Source organism: Oreochromis aureus, linkage group 1 (assembly GCF_013358895.1).
Source record: "Oreochromis aureus strain Israel breed Guangdong linkage group 1, ZZ_aureus, whole genome shotgun sequence".
NCBI classification, from domain to species: Eukaryota; Metazoa; Chordata; class Actinopteri; order Cichliformes; family Cichlidae; genus Oreochromis; species Oreochromis aureus.
This window is the reverse complement of record NC_052942.1, coordinates 1,004,771-1,022,867: the sequence shown is the minus strand read 5'-3', so window position 1 is coordinate 1,022,867 and position 18,097 is coordinate 1,004,771. Positions and strand designations below refer to the sequence as shown.

Genomic DNA, 18,097 nt, shown 5'->3' with positions numbered 1-18,097 from the left:
GAAAATCATTTACAGTATATATATGTCACAGAATTTAAGGCATTTATAATCACAGAGCATACAGAGAAAAGTACTAAACTGAATCAATTTCAGCTTTTGTTTTTCATGATGTATATTGTATTAATAATTAAACTTCATTATCTGTATCTTTACCACACATTTGCCACACAGGTGTAGATACTGTAGGTTCAGTGAATGCTTAGAGGCTGGGATTTGATGAATTCATCATATATACAACCTTTGATCATCATTTATGTCCAGTTGAGAATGAATCTGTGCTCTCACATATTAAATGAACTGAAATCAGTAGTGTGATCTCCAGTCTTGATATAAGGAATGAGAGAACTGACAGCTGTTATTTTAATCAGCCTGTCTCAGTTGTTTTAACTCTAAGTATCACAAAGTAATGTGGTAACATCTGGACTGACGAGTTTACTGTCAGCATTGTAATCACTAGTTTAAAGGCTGTAGGTTGCAGCCATTGCTCTAACACCGTATAAATGTAACAGGGCTCAGTGCTGGTTCTAACAGTCTGAGCTGCTTCCAGCTTTATTTGTGAAGAGCACAGCAGCTTACAAAACACGCAGCGAGCTCAGTTACAGCTGCGACGTAAAATTTTCATAAGCTAAAATGACCTTAAAATAACGGGTTTCTGCCAACGTGGGGTGATGCTAGCGTTAGCCATGTTAGCACGTTACCTTCAACAGGTGGTCAGACTGAGTAAACGGGCACTCAGTCAGAGGTTGCTCCGTTTCGCTGCAGGCTCCTTCATTCTTCACAGATCCGTGTCGAGCCGAGTGTAAATCCCGAGGCTGAACGGCCTTTGTACAGGCACACACGCGTAGCAGGGTGTGAAGCTATGAGCTAGAAAAATCCAGGCTGGCAGACAGCCTGTGTCTGACCAACCAATGGAGAGAGCTCGGGGTCTTACATCCCACGGTGTGGCTAATTTGAATAGCAGCAGGATTTTTAAAATGAAGTTGTTAATCCAACTGCTAATCCAACTGCTAATCCACATGTTAATCCCTGAGCGAACAGGAAAGGGAAATGGATTTTGAAATGCAGTTTATTAAAGTGCAATCGAAAAAGGTTTTGAAATGCAGTTTATTAAAGTGGAATTGGAGAAAAGGTTTTTGAAATGCAGTTTATTAAAGTGGAATTCGAAAATGTTTTTGAAATGCAGTTTATTAAAGTGGAATTCGAAAATGTTTTTATTAAAGTGGAATTCGAAAAAGGTTTTTGAAATGCAGTTTATTAAAGTGGAATTCGAAAATGTTTTTGAAATGCAGTTTATTAAAGTGCAATTGAAAATGTTTTTGAAATGCAGTTTATTAAAGTGCAATTCGAAAATGTTTTTATTAAAGTGGAATTGAAAAAGGATTTTGAAATGCAGTTTATTAAAGTGGAATTGCAGTTTATTAAAGTGGAAAAAAGGTTTTTGAAATGCAGTTTATTAAAGTGCAATTCGAAAATGTTTTTTGAAATGCAGTTTATTAAAGTGGAATTCGAAAATGTTTTTATTAAAGTGGAATTCGAAAAAGGTTTTTGAAATGCAGTTTATTAAAATTAAGCACCGAATTTTTTATTTCGATGCGCGTGGCTCTTGTGGTCCTCCATAGTGTGACACCTGACAAAGAGTTTTAAATCCCTCGTCATAGTCCAAAGGTCCGACTAATCTAATGGCAAACTAATCCCGAAAAGATGAGAAAAGCTAATTAAAACGTTTCGTCTTTAAATATCAACTAACAGAGAAGCTTAGCAACCATAAAGAGTGTAGAGTTTTTTCAGCTAAAGCTCGGAGCGGCTGGGAGTCCTGCAGGACGCTGTTATGAATCTAATGCTGTTTCTTCACTTGGCCCACTGAGGCTGTTTCATTTGTTGTGTGAAATCCCCAAAAACAGCACATTAGGGAAGCAAGCACGTTTTGGGAAGTCCACATTTTTATGCATTTTTCTCGATTTTCTGGGCAAATTTATCAATCAATCAATCAATACTTTATTTATATAGCACATTTAAAGACCAGAGGTACACCAAAGTGCTTCTCAATAGTAAAATATGAATACATATGGGTACGATAGTAGAGTACAAATACATTTCCAGACACTCTAAACCCACCGGCACAATGTACATTTCAAATTCCTTTCATTTTAAATTTGTTCATATTGTCTATTCTTATTTAATTGACTTAATGTACAGAATTCACCTGCTTCCTGCACACATGCTACTACTGCACATTCAACTAATGTATATATTGTATATATTATGTCCTGTTTAGCTATTCTTCCTCACTTCCTGTTACTTATTTGTGTCCTGTCTTTACGCCTCTGTGTCTCATTACTCTTCTGTTTCCACTCCCTCTGATTACCCCTTTTGGGTATAAATCTTTTGGGTATAAATAGCACTGTCTTCCCTTTAGTCTTTGTCAAAGTGTCTGTTAACATCCCCCGTTGTTTCCTGTCAGGCGGTGTGCTTTAATTTAGTTTTCTTGTATTTTTGGACCTTTTTTACATCTTTTGAGCCTAAAATAAACGGCTGCATTTGGGCCTTCACGTTCAGAAAAGTCAGTGAGTTCAAATGTCATTTAAAAGTAAACTAAGGGGAATAAAGCCTAAAAGATCTTTTCCGTCCCTACTCAACAAACAAGACATAAACACAACAGTTGAAACTGTACGACACTAACAAATTTCCTGAAGCCTAAACTACACATTTACATAACAAAAGCGCCTCAAAATGGTCCCAAAGACATTTCAGCCTTCAGTCTTACAGTGCTTACACTGTTTACACTCATGTATTTCAGGTGTATGATAATAAAACGAATACTACTAACCAAAGAGAATTCAGAGTGAAGTACTTTCATATCAGAGTTGTAAATGCTGCCATATGCTGTTATCAGAACAGACAATTACATTGTAATGAATTCACAACAGGGTCAGGGTCACTGTATGGTTGCTGCATCTGTCATATGCCAATATGACGTCATACAGCTCAAGCTTTAAAGGTAAGAAAAACACTTTGGACATTTGTTTTTTTGTCAGCTGGAGGGAAAGTGGTGTGAAAAGCCTCAGTGTACGCTTTTCATGTAGACACTAAAGTGATGAAAGCAGCTGACTGAAGTATGCTCAAGCCCTGCATCCTTTCTCACCTCTGCACACCTTGCCAATCACTCCGTGAATTGGATGTGATTGCTGGCTTGGGAAAGTCGCCGAAATTGCCAGATGCTGTTCAGTCATCCACTTAATCCAGCCTCCTCACAGCAGATGTTGAACCTGGCAAGCGTAGCTTCGCTCTCATTCAGCCACAAGAGCATTAGAGAGGTCCAACGCTGATGTTGGCTGATAAGTACATGGCTTAAAGTGAGGCCAACTTCTGCACCAGAAATGTGCTAGGTGACTCGGAGAGGAATGGAAGAAAGTTGGCTGTCAACCCGAAGAAGTAAACTGAATAGTACCGATAATGACTCGGATACGCACGAAGAAAACACAGTTACAAAGAAACCAGTTTAAGTTTGGTTTGAACACCGAGCAAAAACATCAAGCAGGAGCTCTGACAGTCGATGTGGAAAGTCTGTACACCACACTCTTCATTTCTCTGCACTCTGTACTTTAACGCAACAAACTGTGTCATTTCCAAAGTTCAAGCACGAGGTGGCACTTCAAAGTATACTGGTGTAGACTGCGCCTGGTGTAGACCGCGCCTGGTGGAGACCGCGCCTGGTGTAGACCGCGCCTGGTGTAGACTGTATTTTCATTAACTTAGAAGACCCTGGGCTCTGATAGGTTAGATGTGTTTCAGCAAGATCTCTGCTCGTGTTTATAACTTTTTGCACAGTAGGGTATTTTTCATTTGTTTATTTTATTGTTCATCATTAACTTGAGAATTTTTGGTGAGCGTGTTCTCCTGGTGTTTGTGTGGGTTGTTTCTGGGTGCTCTGGCAGTATGAAAGACTGGACTCTCTTCTCACTTTTTTTAAAGTGAGGATGTTTTAATGTAAATATTCAGTTTAGTTTTATTTATATAGCACCAAATCACAACAACAGTCACCTCAAGACACTTTACATTGTAAGGTCGACCCTACAGTAATACATACAGAGAAAAACCCAACAATCATATGACCCCCTATGAGCAAGCACTTTGGCGACAGTGGGAAGGAAAAACTCCATTTTAACAGGAAGAAACCTCCGGCAGAACCAGGCTCAGGGAGGGGCGGGGCCATCTGCTGCCACCGGTTGGGGTGAGAGAAGGAAGACAGGATAAAGACATGCTGTGGAAGAGAGACAGAGATTAATAACAGATATGATTCAATGATTTAATTTAAATTAAATATACATTTTCACATTTGAAAATCAATTTGTAATTAATTCTTTTAAAAGTTCAGATGTCTGAGATCAGACATATCACACTGTTTTCAAACAGATCCACTTTTTCATTCACCCTTCAGACCCGCTGCTGTGAGCAGACATCCAGGAAACGTGTTTATTTCCTTTTCTTTTGCAGTACTGAATATTGATCTCACTTCCCTCCACACTAATCCTGCACCAAGTTCTTACTTTACCATGATAAACAGGAAGTAACACTTTTTTTTAAAGGGCTGTCATTCCTACCTTATAATGTGAACACCCCGGCTCATGTTATGACAGACATCGTGAATGAAAGACTGGGTGGATTTGCTGGCTGGCGTTTACCTTTGAATCAGCCATGAGGCCGTCCTGACCTCTGACCAAACATGTGGGACAGTTTTGTGGTCTGAGGTCTCCAGTCAGGTTTTTCTACCTTAAACTGGTTGATTGAGCTGATGTTGTTTTGATGTAAGAGACAGAAATCTGCACTACTGCAGCGTGTAGTAGCAGTCCGGTTTCCCCATAATGGAACTAAATAGCATAGATGTACTCAGTTTGTATCATATCGTGTCCAGTTAGATGTGAATTTTCATCGGTTACGAGTTAAAGAAATATCACTCTGTGTACTTCATGTCATTTTTTCATTTATTTCATTTTTCATTTATTTTCCAGGCATTTTTTCAAAGGCGCTCTGAAACCATTAAACATAATCTCTACCTGCTGGCTGAGTGGCAGCCCTGATACAGTAACTATGGCTAAGTTTTAACTAAGTAATATGAATTGATTTTTTTCCCCCTCGGCCCGTGCATCACCACTTCTCTGTGTGCGTCACACATCCATTAGCCTTTGAGATCTGGTTGTATGTATTTTTCATGACGCTAACATGCTGGGGCTCCAGCGGCTCATATCCATTTTCAGCGGCATGACTAAGGCTTTGCATTTACTCCCCGAGAAACGTGAACAGACTCAGAACACAGTGTTTCATGTTTCTATGCGGTGATGTCACTGGAGTGCACACAGCCTCATCAAATGGGTGATACTGGTAATTATTGGTGCAATTTTAACCAGTTCCTTAAAAGGACACATGAGGCTGTCCCCAAACGTTAGTAACCCCCATAGACTCTTCTGTCAGAGTGCACCTATCAGCCCACCTGGACTGACAGGTGCATGACACAAGCATTACCTGACAAGTATGTTATACCATACAAGAAGATTGTCGGCTGGTTTTATTGAATGATATTTTATTTATTTGGTTTTGTTTCTTACCACTATCATCTCGGCCTTCACATTAATAGCTTAGCACTTCCATCCTTCTTTACACCCATCATCTGATACTTACTGGAGTCCAGTTTATGGGGACAACAGTCTGATCCAAGATGCCCAGACCACTCTACCATGAATTATTCCAAAGCCTGAAGAGATCTGCCCCAGGCCTTCGATCTGGTGGGACATTTCCCCGTCACCTCACATGCCTCCAATACTATCAGTGAGACAGAGTGAGCCTCTGCAGACAAGCTGAATCTGCTTGTATCCCCAGTCTCAGTCTCCTGGTTCTAAGACACCAGACAGTAGTGTTTGTGACCCTACAATAATACAGTCTGTATTATTATGTATTATAATACACAGTGTGTATTATTGTAGGGTCTACCTTACAATATAAAGCGCCTTGAGGCGACTGTTACTGTGATTTGGCGCTGTATAAATAAAATTCAATTGAATTGAATTTTAAAAACTGTGACAACCTCACATCACAGAGCCTCTGGTTCTTCTTTGGTTTTTGTGTCTCTTAGCTTTGTAAGGTTTCTTTTCTTCACTTCTACATATGAATTAAAGTGAAGTAAGTCTAGACTACTCTACTGGCTGTGTATATTTCCAAGGACTAAACAGAAAGATTGTAAATTGTGGAGTAGATGAAAGTGACTCTAAAATGCCAAATACTAACTTTCAAATTATTCAGACAGCTCGCTTTGTGATATAGACTTTGTCTGGATGGACATATTTGCCATTAGAAAGTATCCAAAATGATACTTTTTGGATACTTTCTAATGCTTTTCTTCTTCCTGCCTTCAGCAGCTTTGGGAGACATTTTCATTCCTTTTGAGAGCCGATGGTAGAAAGGTGAAGGAAAGGAGGTGAAAGAGAGAGGGGCTGACATGCAACATAAGTTCTCCAGGCAGCCTCCAACCACAGACATGCAATTACATGGTGACTGCCTTAAGACCTGAAGCCTGTGAGTGCCCTTAAGTCTGCTTAACTTCCCAAGAACGCATTTTTCAAAACAGAAATTGCACGCGTACTTCTTCTCACTATTTCATGAGAAAACAGCCTAATATATAGCCACCATCTAAAGCACAGCTTTGCAATAATCACAACATTTATCCTAATGTGGAAATTTGAATTGTGCTCATCCCTAAGGTCCAGACTCCTTGTCACTCACAATAGTTGTCTGTATATACGTCTGTGTTTATTTTAAGATTCAGGCGTCATATCTTTGCACAGTGCTGCATGTTCTCCTATCGTTTCCACGGGGGAATTAGTTAGATCCCATTTGTTCGAACAGCCTTTTGTCTTTAATGATGAGTGGGATCCCTGATTGAAGCGCACCTTTATAACATGGCATCCTACACAGAGGGAATACAACAAAGGAGGAAAGGTTAGTTTAAAGGTCAAACACCCATTTATTCTCATCATTTGCCTATGCAGGCCTGACTGCCATGTACAACAGCACAAGGACACAATTTTACATAACAGCCTATTTTTATGTAGACCTCAAGTGATTAAAGAACACGTGGACAAAGCTCATAAGACAACTGCAATATAAAGGTGTCCTTCCCAGAACAACGGCTGTAAAACGTTTAGCTAGAAAAACAACAGTTAATGGATGCAAATCCAGTTCTCTGAGTATGTACGTAGTTCAGAGTTCACCTGCTGTAGTGTGTGATGGCCATGACGCCCCATCATCAGCTGCTCTCTGCCAAAGTCTACTCTGGCCTTCCCGATCTGGTTTGCACCTTACTGCAAATCTTCTGTATTTATGTGTAGACATTGATAGGCCTGAGATACGCCCACCTCCTCAACAATGTTCTTGACTTGATGTCTTTAGATGTTGTGAAGTTGTTTTTCCTAACCATGGAAATAATTCTGTGACCATCCACTTTGTGGTCTTTCAGTTACCCCTTGAGTTAAAGCTGAAAGTCTGCACTTTACTCATATTTTGATGGTTTGATTTACAGTTCTCTGTATCATCATAGAGCAGCAAAATTACAAAAACGATATCATCGTCTAAAACCTCCTGTACACACAGTTGTGGTCAAAAATGTGCATACACTCATCATGGCCATGAATGTCATGGTAAGTCTGGGCTTTCAATGATTTCTTGGATTTTTCTTTTTCCACAGAGGAATGATTGTACAGGACACATCTTTAATAACTTTAAACAACAAGAATGTGGAGCACGATCAAAAGAAGCCTAATGGATCATTTCTATATAACTGCAGATTCTGAGATCTGTAACTGAACATAAGTATGATGTGTCACCATATTTCCAAGGTCTGTAGGACGACCAAATCTGTCACCCAGAACAGGAATCTGTTTAGGAACAACCCAGGAACCACTAAGCCTTAAATCTTCCATGAACTGGCAGCTGCTCGAACACCAGCACCACGAGTGAAGCCAGTTATTGTAATGGACCGATTGTGCCAACCAAGATTGAAGCCTCTGCTACAAAACGTACACGAGCTCGGCTGACATGTGCAGCTGCCTTCTGGAGAAGGTTTTATGGTCAAACGAGACAAAGATTGAGCTCTTTGGTCACAATGACAAGACCCTAATGATAAATCCAAACTTGTTTTGCGCTTTTATTTTGTTTGTTTTTTTAACCAAGATAATAACCAAGTAAATGCAGAGGACTTGATGTCAAGTAGAGATATTTCCAGTGTGGCTTCAAGGGGAATTTTACAGCATAAGTGCTGCGCATCAGCAGTAAATGTCAGCACTGGGTGACAGAATCCAACAGTTCACTCGTGTTCAGAGCTTTTTCTATACACACACACTTTCCTGTACAGAAGGCAGAACGTGTGCATCGTTTGATGGCAGCTAATCCATCAAATTAGTTCACAGCTGTTCTATAAAGGTCGTTCAATGGCAATAAAAGGTACGCATATGCAAAAAATACCAAAATAAATAAACCGTTGATGAGGTAGGTTAAAGGAAGGGGCTAAATACTAAAGATGTCCTTGAAGGGTTCAGAAGCCATGAACACAGCTACACTGTGTTTATCTCTACTGTCTGAGCAACAGAGCAGAGTCCACTTCCTTCTTCCTGTAAGATCAGGAGCTCTCCTACCGCCTGCTGCCCGTGGACCACAATGCACTGCTCTGCGCTTTCCGATATCACCACCTCCACCAGCTCCTGTTCTGTCCCTGCAGGCAGCGAGCCCTCTGAGGTGAAGAGCAGAGGAGTGGAGCTTGGCGCCGACAGGTCGTCTGTGTGGACGTACATGACGGCGTGCTGGATGTTAGCTACGCTATCTCCCTCTCTTGAGGAGTCAAGTCTCTTTAATTTTGCTTCCTCTTCTTTTTCTTGTGATCTTCTCTGCTTCACCTCACCTCCCTCCTTCTCTGCTGTGCCCTGAGGGATGAAGTTCTTCTTGGGCCTGCCTCTGATTGGCTTTGGGTGACTGCATCCTGAAGTTGCTAACTCCTGATTTCTGGTGTGCACCTCCTCTCCATTTCCTTCTTCTTCCTCTTTTTGAACTCCTCCCTCTGTCTTGTGCTGAGCTTGGTGCCTCAGCAGACTTTGTCTCACAGTGTAGGAAGCGCCACAGTGGCAGGTGTATGGTTTCTCCTTCACGTGGGCCGACTTCACGTGCCTCCTCAGCTTGGTAGCCAACGTGTAGCCTAGACAGAAAAATCAAAAGTACATTTCAAATGCAAAGATTCACCACTGGTAACACATTAATATACAATCTGCTAACATCGCACACTCAGATTAGCACCTCGTAAATCAACCCTAAAGTATACCCTGCATTATCCTCCTTTTTCACTTTAATGGCTGGTGTAGTATATCTATATATTTGTCAGGGTCAAACTTCAACGAGTTCAGAGCATAAAAGTTACAGTCAAAGCTGCACAACATGTGTCTATACATGAGCTGAGCATGAGTTTACTTTAATCCAAGGCCATCTGTCATCAGAAAAGCACAAAGAGCTGAAACAAATTAAACGTGAATGATGGAAGATGAGCTGACTCGTTGTTTGCAGCTGTTGCTTTTTACACCTGTATTAAGAACAAATTAATTTTTTACAGTAGTGTTCTAGGCAAAGACTTCTGATTTCATAACCCATCATTATTTTAATGCAATATACAAAATCAAGAAAAATCTCATATATTATAGTCATTGTATGTAAAGCATTCAAGGCCTGTGTTTCTCTAAGAAATATGATCCTCTGGAAAAAAGGTTTAAACTAAGAACAGCCCATGATTCACTGGCTTGTAGAACCATCTTTAGGAACTTGCAGAAATCATTTTCTTCATTAGTCTCTCACGTCGATGTGCAGGAGTTTCAGCTCACTCTTCTTTACAACATGGCTTTAGTTCATTGAGGATTGTAGACATTCATCTATCTTAAGGTCATGTTAGAGCATTTTAATCAGGTCTGGACTAACTGGGCCTGGAGTGCTTGGAATCTTTATCCTGCAGCCAAGCTCCATCTCACACACACCGACTGCAGAGTACTTCAGTGTCAGGGGGAGTTCATGATCAACCGTGACTACAAGGTGCCCACCGCTCCACCACCCTGCCTGACAGATGATGAAGTGTTTGTTTCTCACCAATTATGGCCAAACATGTCCTCCTATTTGTCCAAAGGACTTTGTTCCATGTTCTTTTTAGAGAGAAGAGGCTTTCAGTTCAGTCTTTTTTGATTTAACTGTCATGAACTTTTACATTTAACATATTCATGAGAGCTGTAGAGCCTCAGATGTAGCTGTTTCTCTGAGCTTTGCACAGTTTGAGCCTGGGTGGATCTGTTTGGATGTGCACGCCTGCAGCTTCATATTAACATACACTTACATGCAACACACTGTCAAAACTCCTGCTTTTATGGAGCCAGTCTCACTTATACATTTGATCATCAGCACCTGCCTCTTATTTAGGGTGCACTTGTTTCTTCACAGGACTGTAAAGAGTACTGTGAAAGTTCTTCTTCACAACACTAAATAACCCTTCATGTATCTGTCAGAAGTATAACGTCCATACTCACTGCTGTAAATACAAGGACAGAATTAAATGAGGTATAAATACATCTCGTTTGTCTGTGAGAGATAAAATGTTTCATGTATGTGCTGAACATCAATAATAAAACCCTGAACTTGATGGATGCATATTTTCTGTTTGATGCTTCGTAAAAAGAAAGCTGGCCCAAGTTGTAACGAGTAGTTTGTGTTTTCCAATCATGCATGCAGGACACAACGTTTGCAGATGAGTGAGACAAACGAGGCTATTTGGAGGGAAACTGTCCAACTTTCATCAGATCCTCATTTTTCCCTGTTCAGGTCCAGCTGCAGTTTTTAACAAAAAACAAATTTCTAGTTCTTGGACAAAATAACAAAACAGAGAATACAATGTATATGAGGGGGCCTAGAGCTTGACACGCACTGTTGGTTATATGTTATAAAAGGAGTAATCGATGCTTGTTTTGACTCTTAAACCATCTTTAAGTGGTTCACTGGTCTGATGGATGGTAACACACTTTTTTCTTTTGGATGATGGGTTAGCAGGTTTCTGAGATTGGTGCGGTGCTCTTACTGTTGGCTTATTTATTCATCTTTTCACCCTCTTTCAGGCTCGTAAATGTGCACATTATTTTTTTACACCTTTAAATGCAGAATGACTTGCTTAATATAAATGAATGCCTTTAAATCAATTGTAATCATTTTGAAAGTTTTACTTCTTACTAGTTTTACTACTTACTGCTACTTGGATTCAGATTTTGACTCTTCAGGGTTTGTGATTTGATTTGAGGTTTTTGTGTTTAAATGTTCAGTTATTCATATCCATCACCCTACAGCGTGACTGAAAAGCCTCCCGACTAATGCCTTGTGGTGTGTGTATGGTCTAAATGTGGGTTTCTCATAGTGTCGTTTTCAGAGGTTTTAAACTGCATTTAACTTAAATTAGAGCTCCTACTCTATAGCTTACTTCTCTGAATGCATAAGGCTTGTGTTTTTCTACTTAATGTACTCAACTTGCTGGTTTTCTAACTAGGATAGTATATATAAACAAGGATACTGTGCTACACAGAGTTACAAGATGCCACAGAGGTAATTATGCAGAGTTATACATTTATACACATTACAGGACTTGAGGGATTTCTCATCCCGTTTCATCCATCCATCTTCTTCCGCTTATCCGAGGCCGGGTCACGGGGGCAGCAGCCTAAGCAGAGAAGCCCAGACCTCCCTCTCCCCGGACAACTCCTCTGGCTTATCCGTGGAACACCGAGGCGTTCCCAGGTCAGCTGAGAGCGTGTCCTGGGTCTGCTGCAGAGCCTCACTCCTTGCTTTAAAAAAATGATTTGACTTATAAAGCTTTAATATCCAGTTCTAACCTTTTCCACAGATAGGGCAGCAATGGGGTCTTTCTCCAGTGTGCAGTCTCTCGTGGGACCTTAGGCTGTGGGGGTCCCTCAGCGATTTTCCACAGTAACTACAGAGAAAACCGCCTCCGGTGTGGGAGAACATGTGCCGACGCAGCTCCGGTTTTTGGGAGAATGTCTGACTGCACTCTGAGCAGGAGAACGGTTTCTCTCCATTGTGGATTCTCAAGTGGCACTCAAGGTTTCCTGCACACACAAACAGACAGAGACATGACAGTTGCTTATTAAAAGGGAGGGGTCGGGGGGGTGTAGCTGCAGTGGGAGCAGGGTGGAATGAATATGCATTTGTCCAATAACGTGTGAAGCTGATGGTGTCACTTTGACGGATGGAAAGATAAACTGCACGAATTAATCACAGCTGGAAGCAACATCGAGTGGAAGGAAAACAGCAGGGTAACAGTCTCTTATTGAAAATAATGATAACGTCAAACACCTCGTCAGTGTGACCAGAACAAATGTGACATTTTGGGAAACACTTTACAACAAGTAAGAAAGTAACACGTTTACTTTTCAGCAGCGTATCGAGTTGAGAAGATCAATATCAATTTCATGTGTGTGTGTAAACACGTTGGGTCAGGGAGACGACTAACACCGAAAACCTGCTTCATTTACGACACTGCAGTTTGAGCATTTCTGTGTTTCCATTATACTGTTTTCCTGTTATCCAAACCAAAGGCCTCACCCTCACATCTAGAAGCACCAGTTAAACAAACCCCACTAACTGCATGTCTTTGAACTGTGGGAGGAGACAACCCACGCACACAGAAAGGCCACAGGGTGGCGTCACACTCAGGACTTTCAGTGATATCCTGGGGCAAGACTTTGATTGGAGAACAAAATTTCTCTCATCTCATTTTGCTTTCACTTTCATGATGATGCCTTTATAGCATCTCACTAAGAGAACTGTGGGAAATGACCAGTAGAGTGAAATTATGAATTACAAGAATTTAGCGATGGTGATTCCCTTATCTGTTTCACTTATTGATTTCAATCCTTATTGATTCTCTTATCATTTCTCATTGTGCTCTCATTGGCTAGCTTAGCATTAGTTTGCAAAGAGCTGAAGTAGCATGATGCAACTTTACTGCAGCACTCTTGTCCTTTTTTGTAATAAACATAAAAACTTACATCCATACTGTAGTGCAAGAGCAGCAGGACCGACGGGCAAGCAGACCAACAATTCCAATTCCAAGGAACTGGACTACTGGGAACCAGTTCTCTATAAGTACTGGTTCTTGATTCCCATATTCACCAGTGTAGAATTACAGGGATTATTTTACATAACCATCATCTTTATCATTGCATTAATTATCATTTCATCCAAGCATTTATTGAAGTTGTTGGCATTATGTTATAATTTGTATTACAGGGGTTATCATAATCACATATTAACATGTTTATTACAGGTGCAGTTACAACCACTTTAAATCGTTGAGTTAAATCTATAATCTTAAAAGCTTATATGCTGAGTATATTGTTACAGTAAAATAGTAGCGGAGCAAAGGCCTGAGTGTATTCAGCAACATATTGCACTAGAGTTTACTTGACAACAGGTGACAGAAGGAGGACAAGTCCATGGGGACCTCAAAGGCCTGAGATCATCACCATATTTGGAAAAGGATCCCAGAAAGGGGAACTTCTGTGTCTGCATTTATCTCTTAGAATTGATCATTGTCTGTAGAAGAGGCAAACAATGTTCTTAAGATGCAAATTATGTGCTTGTAAACGCAAGAGGGGCCGTTATAATACCCTGATGTTATAAAAGCAATCTGGAGTGTATTTTTGGGCGGAGGTTTACAACTGATGTTTTGCAGTGTACACCTCCCCACGCTGCGTGTATTCATTAAAATCAATTGTTTGACCAAGCTCTTCTGGACCATCATTGTTTTACTCTCGTCCTCAATTTCGGACCCCTAACACCAGCCAATTCCATTCTTACTAACACGTCTACATTAAAAAAGCAAAGTCAACCTATAAGCTCCTGCTCACTACCTGCAATCTGCATAGTGCCACACCCTGCTTTCTATACATATAAACACAGTAATCCCAATGTGCAGGGAGACCGTGTTAAAAGCCTGCACAGCACAACAAGCAGGAGAGAGTCCAGCTAAGACACTTAAACTTAATGTCTGAAGAGGAAACAAGCAAAAAAGGAGCAGCTTTCCAAGGAGTTTTTCCACAAGACACACTTTAAAAAAAGGAGCAAAGCTAATATCAAGAAAAACAAGACAGGAGCACCTAATTGGTCAGGACAAGCTGATGAAGTCACGGCAGAGTTGATGGGAAGATGGATGGAGCCAAATACAGGGCAATCTTGGAAGAAAACCTCTTGGAGTCTGCAAAAGACTTGAGACTGGGGCGGAGGTTCACCTTCCAGCAGGACAACGAGCCTAAACATAAAGCCAGGGCAACAATGGAACGGTTTAAAACAAAACACATCCATGTGTTAGAATGGCCCAGTCAAAGTCCAGATCTAAATCCAATCGAGAATCTGTGGCAAGATCTGAAAACTGCTGTTCACAAACGCTGTCCATCTAATCTGACTGAGCTGGAGCTGTTTTGCAAAGAAGAATGGGCAAGAATTTCAGTCTGTAGATGTGCAAAGCTGGTAGAGACATACCCTAAAAGACTGGCAGCTGTAACTGCAGCAAAAGGTGGTTCTACAAAGTATTGACTCAGGGGGCTGAATAATTACGCACACCCCACTTTGCAGTTATTTATTTGTAAAAAATGTTTGGAATCATGTATGACTTTCGTTCCACTTCTCACGTGTACACCACTTTGTATTGGTCTTTCACCTGGAATTCCAATAACATTGATTCATGTTTGTGGCTGTAATGTGACAAAATGTGGAAAACTTCAAGGGGGCCGAATACTTTTGCAAGCCACTGTATTTTATAATAGTGCTCAAGTACACAAATCAGCTGATTGTTAGTTTGTGTGGCGCCCCCTGCAGCGGGGTATGGACCTTATTATTTTATTTTTATAGCACAAAAGGATGTGTTGGTAAAGTGCAAACTGCACACAGGACAGAAACAGCTGTGCTGGAAGCATCTGCACAGACAGCATGCTAACGCTAAACTAGCCAAGAACCCAAGGTGATGTTAAAGAATCACCGTGGTGATTTCTGTGTGCTGGTTTCATCTTTGCTTTGTGTTCATACTTAAATACTAAGAGAACAATTGTATGTGTGTCCTTATTGTGTTGGTGTATAGGACTCCAGCCTATAGGTTTATTTTGTTAAATGTAATTAACAGACAATGAAGTGAACCAACAGCACTATCTGTCTAAATCTAGATTCAGGCATTCCTACAGGCTTCATTTACCTTGTTTAGTACTTGTTAATTGAGTCAAAATGTTGCTTTAGAGTTTGCTGCAGCACATATATAAAGCGCCTCGAGGCGACTGTTGTTGTGATTTGGCGCTATATAAATAAAATTGAATTGAATTGAATCATAGAGACAACCATGCAATCTGAAATAAAGAGCACCTTCATTAAAGTCGGATGAACTGATTACACCTGATAATAATATATTAGCAGGCCGGTTATTAAAGAGAAGCAGTGTGAGTTTAGATCATGCAGTTACTAATGATCATAAAACAAAATCCTTCTGACTGACAACAGGCAGCGTGACAGAGAATCTCACTGCTGGTCTGAAAGCTGAAATGACTTTGACGGTCACAGAGTTCAAGTTCTGACTTTCAACCAACCCTAAACTAAAATATGCAGACTTCTGGCTAAAACAGCTGTTTGCATTTTTTTCTTTCTCTTTTCTGCTCATCACATATTTTCTTTAATTATGAAGAAGTGACTTATGAAGCAGGTATGTCTGACAATTTTATTACCTTTTCTTATATTAAAACCAGACCTGGTGTTCTGTAAAAAGTAGGCCATTTCCAGCCGAGCACATCTGACCAGTGATCAGCTTGTTGCAGCTGAAGGATCACACCCACGCCTCTGACGTTACCTTTCTGACTGAAGCACTTCCCACAGTGCTGACAGATGTGAGGTTTTTCCCCCGTGTGGAGTTTCATGTGGTTCCTCAGAGAGCCCGAGTTAGCCAGAAGCTTGCGGCAGACTGTGCACTGCACCTGGGAGAGGAAAAACACAAAAGCAACACGTCTTCTTTCCTTCTTATTAAACATTTTCACTTCAAACCGCTGTTCAAGGAGAAAAAAAAGAAAAGATAACAAGACTGGCATGTAAATTTAAAGATGCTACGTGAGTGATTTCAAATTGTGGTGGTGAGACACAAACAACACTGGGAAACAGCTTTCTTCACTGCACACAGGGGAAATCAATCAATTGTATCCACTGTCCTCCTTATTAAAATTACTTGAAAATGTCGCCGCATGTGAGAGAACAAACACCTAACAGAGTGGAGTAAAACTCTTCCCTACCTTAGGAGGCTGTGTGTAACTCATTCTGCTGCAGTGAAGGAGGCGGTGGATGCGTAGGGATGGGCGGCGTGCGAATGCCTTCCCACAGTGCTCACAGGTATAGGGTTTCTCCCCCGTGTGCAGGACCATGTGCTCCTTCAGGTCCCGCTTCAGGCCGTACGTCTTCTCACAGTGAGGACAGGAGAAGGGACGCTCCCCGCGGTGACTCATCTACACATAAATAGATTTAAAAAAAATATTTAACTCAATGTTTTTCTTCTTGTTCAGTGGATCATCTGCCTACACAGCGCCCTACCCCAAGCATCTTCTCCTCACACACCAGCCCTCTGCATGTCCACCTTCTCTTCCGGCCTGGCACCTATCCCTCCTCTCCATGCACATGTCCAAACCATCTCAGCCTCTCAAACTTTGTCTCCAATCCACTCAACCTGAGCTAACCCCCCAAAAACATTCTGGTGTGCAATTCAGAGGCCACTTTTTCTACTCCTTGGGCTAACCCAGTAAACAGCAAAAATTCACCTAAACAATGACACTACAACACAAAACATTTTTTTTCTGTCCACCACTCGGAATAAAAAAGAAATAAAAAGAAATAAAAACATTTAAAAACTGTGTTTTTACTTTACTTTTACTGTACTGGAGGAGCGGAATCATTCAGGGACTCAAAGCCTGGGAATAAAAAAGGACACGCTGAACAGCACGGACAGAAACAAAGATAGTGTGAGGATGTCTACAGTAGGGCTGCTCAATTAATCGAATTTTAATCTCGATTACGATCTGGGTTTTCAACGATCATTAAAACTGACTGAGCCGATTATTAGCACCTCCCTCGTGCTTTACTCTCGCGCTGCTCCGTGTGGCAAATCGAGCGCACCTTTCTGCGTTTCGAACAATTAAGAGGACCCGAGGGAAGCTCGGAAAGCTAAGCAGAAGTTATTTGGAGAGGAGAGGATAATGGCTGCTGAAGAAAGAATGCCGTTGGTTGAAAAGAGAGGTAAAACGACTTCAGTGGTGTGGAAACCAATGTTCCCTCTAAGCTGCGCACTGCTGGCACGGTCTCTGCGCACAGAAAATCTGCGTTGCGCACAAAAAAAATCTAACCTGAATTGAAATTAAAATTAAAACTTTAACAATTCTGTTTTGCAGTGTTAGTCAGTAAGTGACTGGCTGCTCCTGTATGGGATTAGAACGATGCCACCTTATCCTGTAGTCCAGCCAATAATGCGATTCACATTCGTATATACGCAGCCAATCAACGTCGCTGACAGGCTATGACAGCGTCCTTATGTGCCGACACCGGTGTTTAGCTAGCAAAGCGGTGTTGCTGATGTGGAGTGAAGCCACGTTAATGACAACGTGTCCAACCATTGGAGATGTGAGCAGGACAGACGGAACAACTGACGGAGAAAGTGTGGACTTTATACCAGTTTTTAAATTGTGTTGATCGGCCACGTAAAACCAGAGTTATGATAAAAATATCTGCAATGTTTGGTTTTCTTCCTGAATACTATCGTTGTTTATATTTACTGCGGGAAGAAACGGTAAAAACGGCGTTTTATAAGGAAAACGCTCGAAAGCCTGTGAGCAAAAACAAAACAAACCCCACCCCCAACCCTTTCCTATTGGTCGAAAAAAGTACCATGTCGACCAATCAAAAAATGATATGGCAACGTGGCATCTAGTTGTTAAGAAACGGGGGGGAA

The 18,097-nt window shown here is 41.1% G+C and overlaps 1 protein-coding gene across 1 annotated transcript in view; it reads right to left on the bottom strand.

Moving 5' to 3' along the window:
- Positions 1-4,266: 4,266 nt before the first annotated feature.
- The window catches only part of znf408 (zinc finger protein 408), a 44,032-nt gene continuing 30,201 nt past the window's right edge, over positions 4,267-18,097 (bottom strand). The window contains exons 6-9 of the mRNA XM_039617807.1: positions 16,395-16,604; positions 15,962-16,085; positions 11,946-12,179; positions 4,267-9,235 (exon numbers count right to left, since the gene is read on the bottom strand). Of these exons, the coding sequence (XP_039473741.1) occupies positions 8,601-9,235; positions 11,946-12,179; positions 15,962-16,085; positions 16,395-16,604 (1,203 nt within the window). The 3' untranslated portion in view covers positions 4,267-8,600. The remainder of the gene's footprint in view (positions 9,236-11,945; positions 12,180-15,961; positions 16,086-16,394; positions 16,605-18,097) is intronic.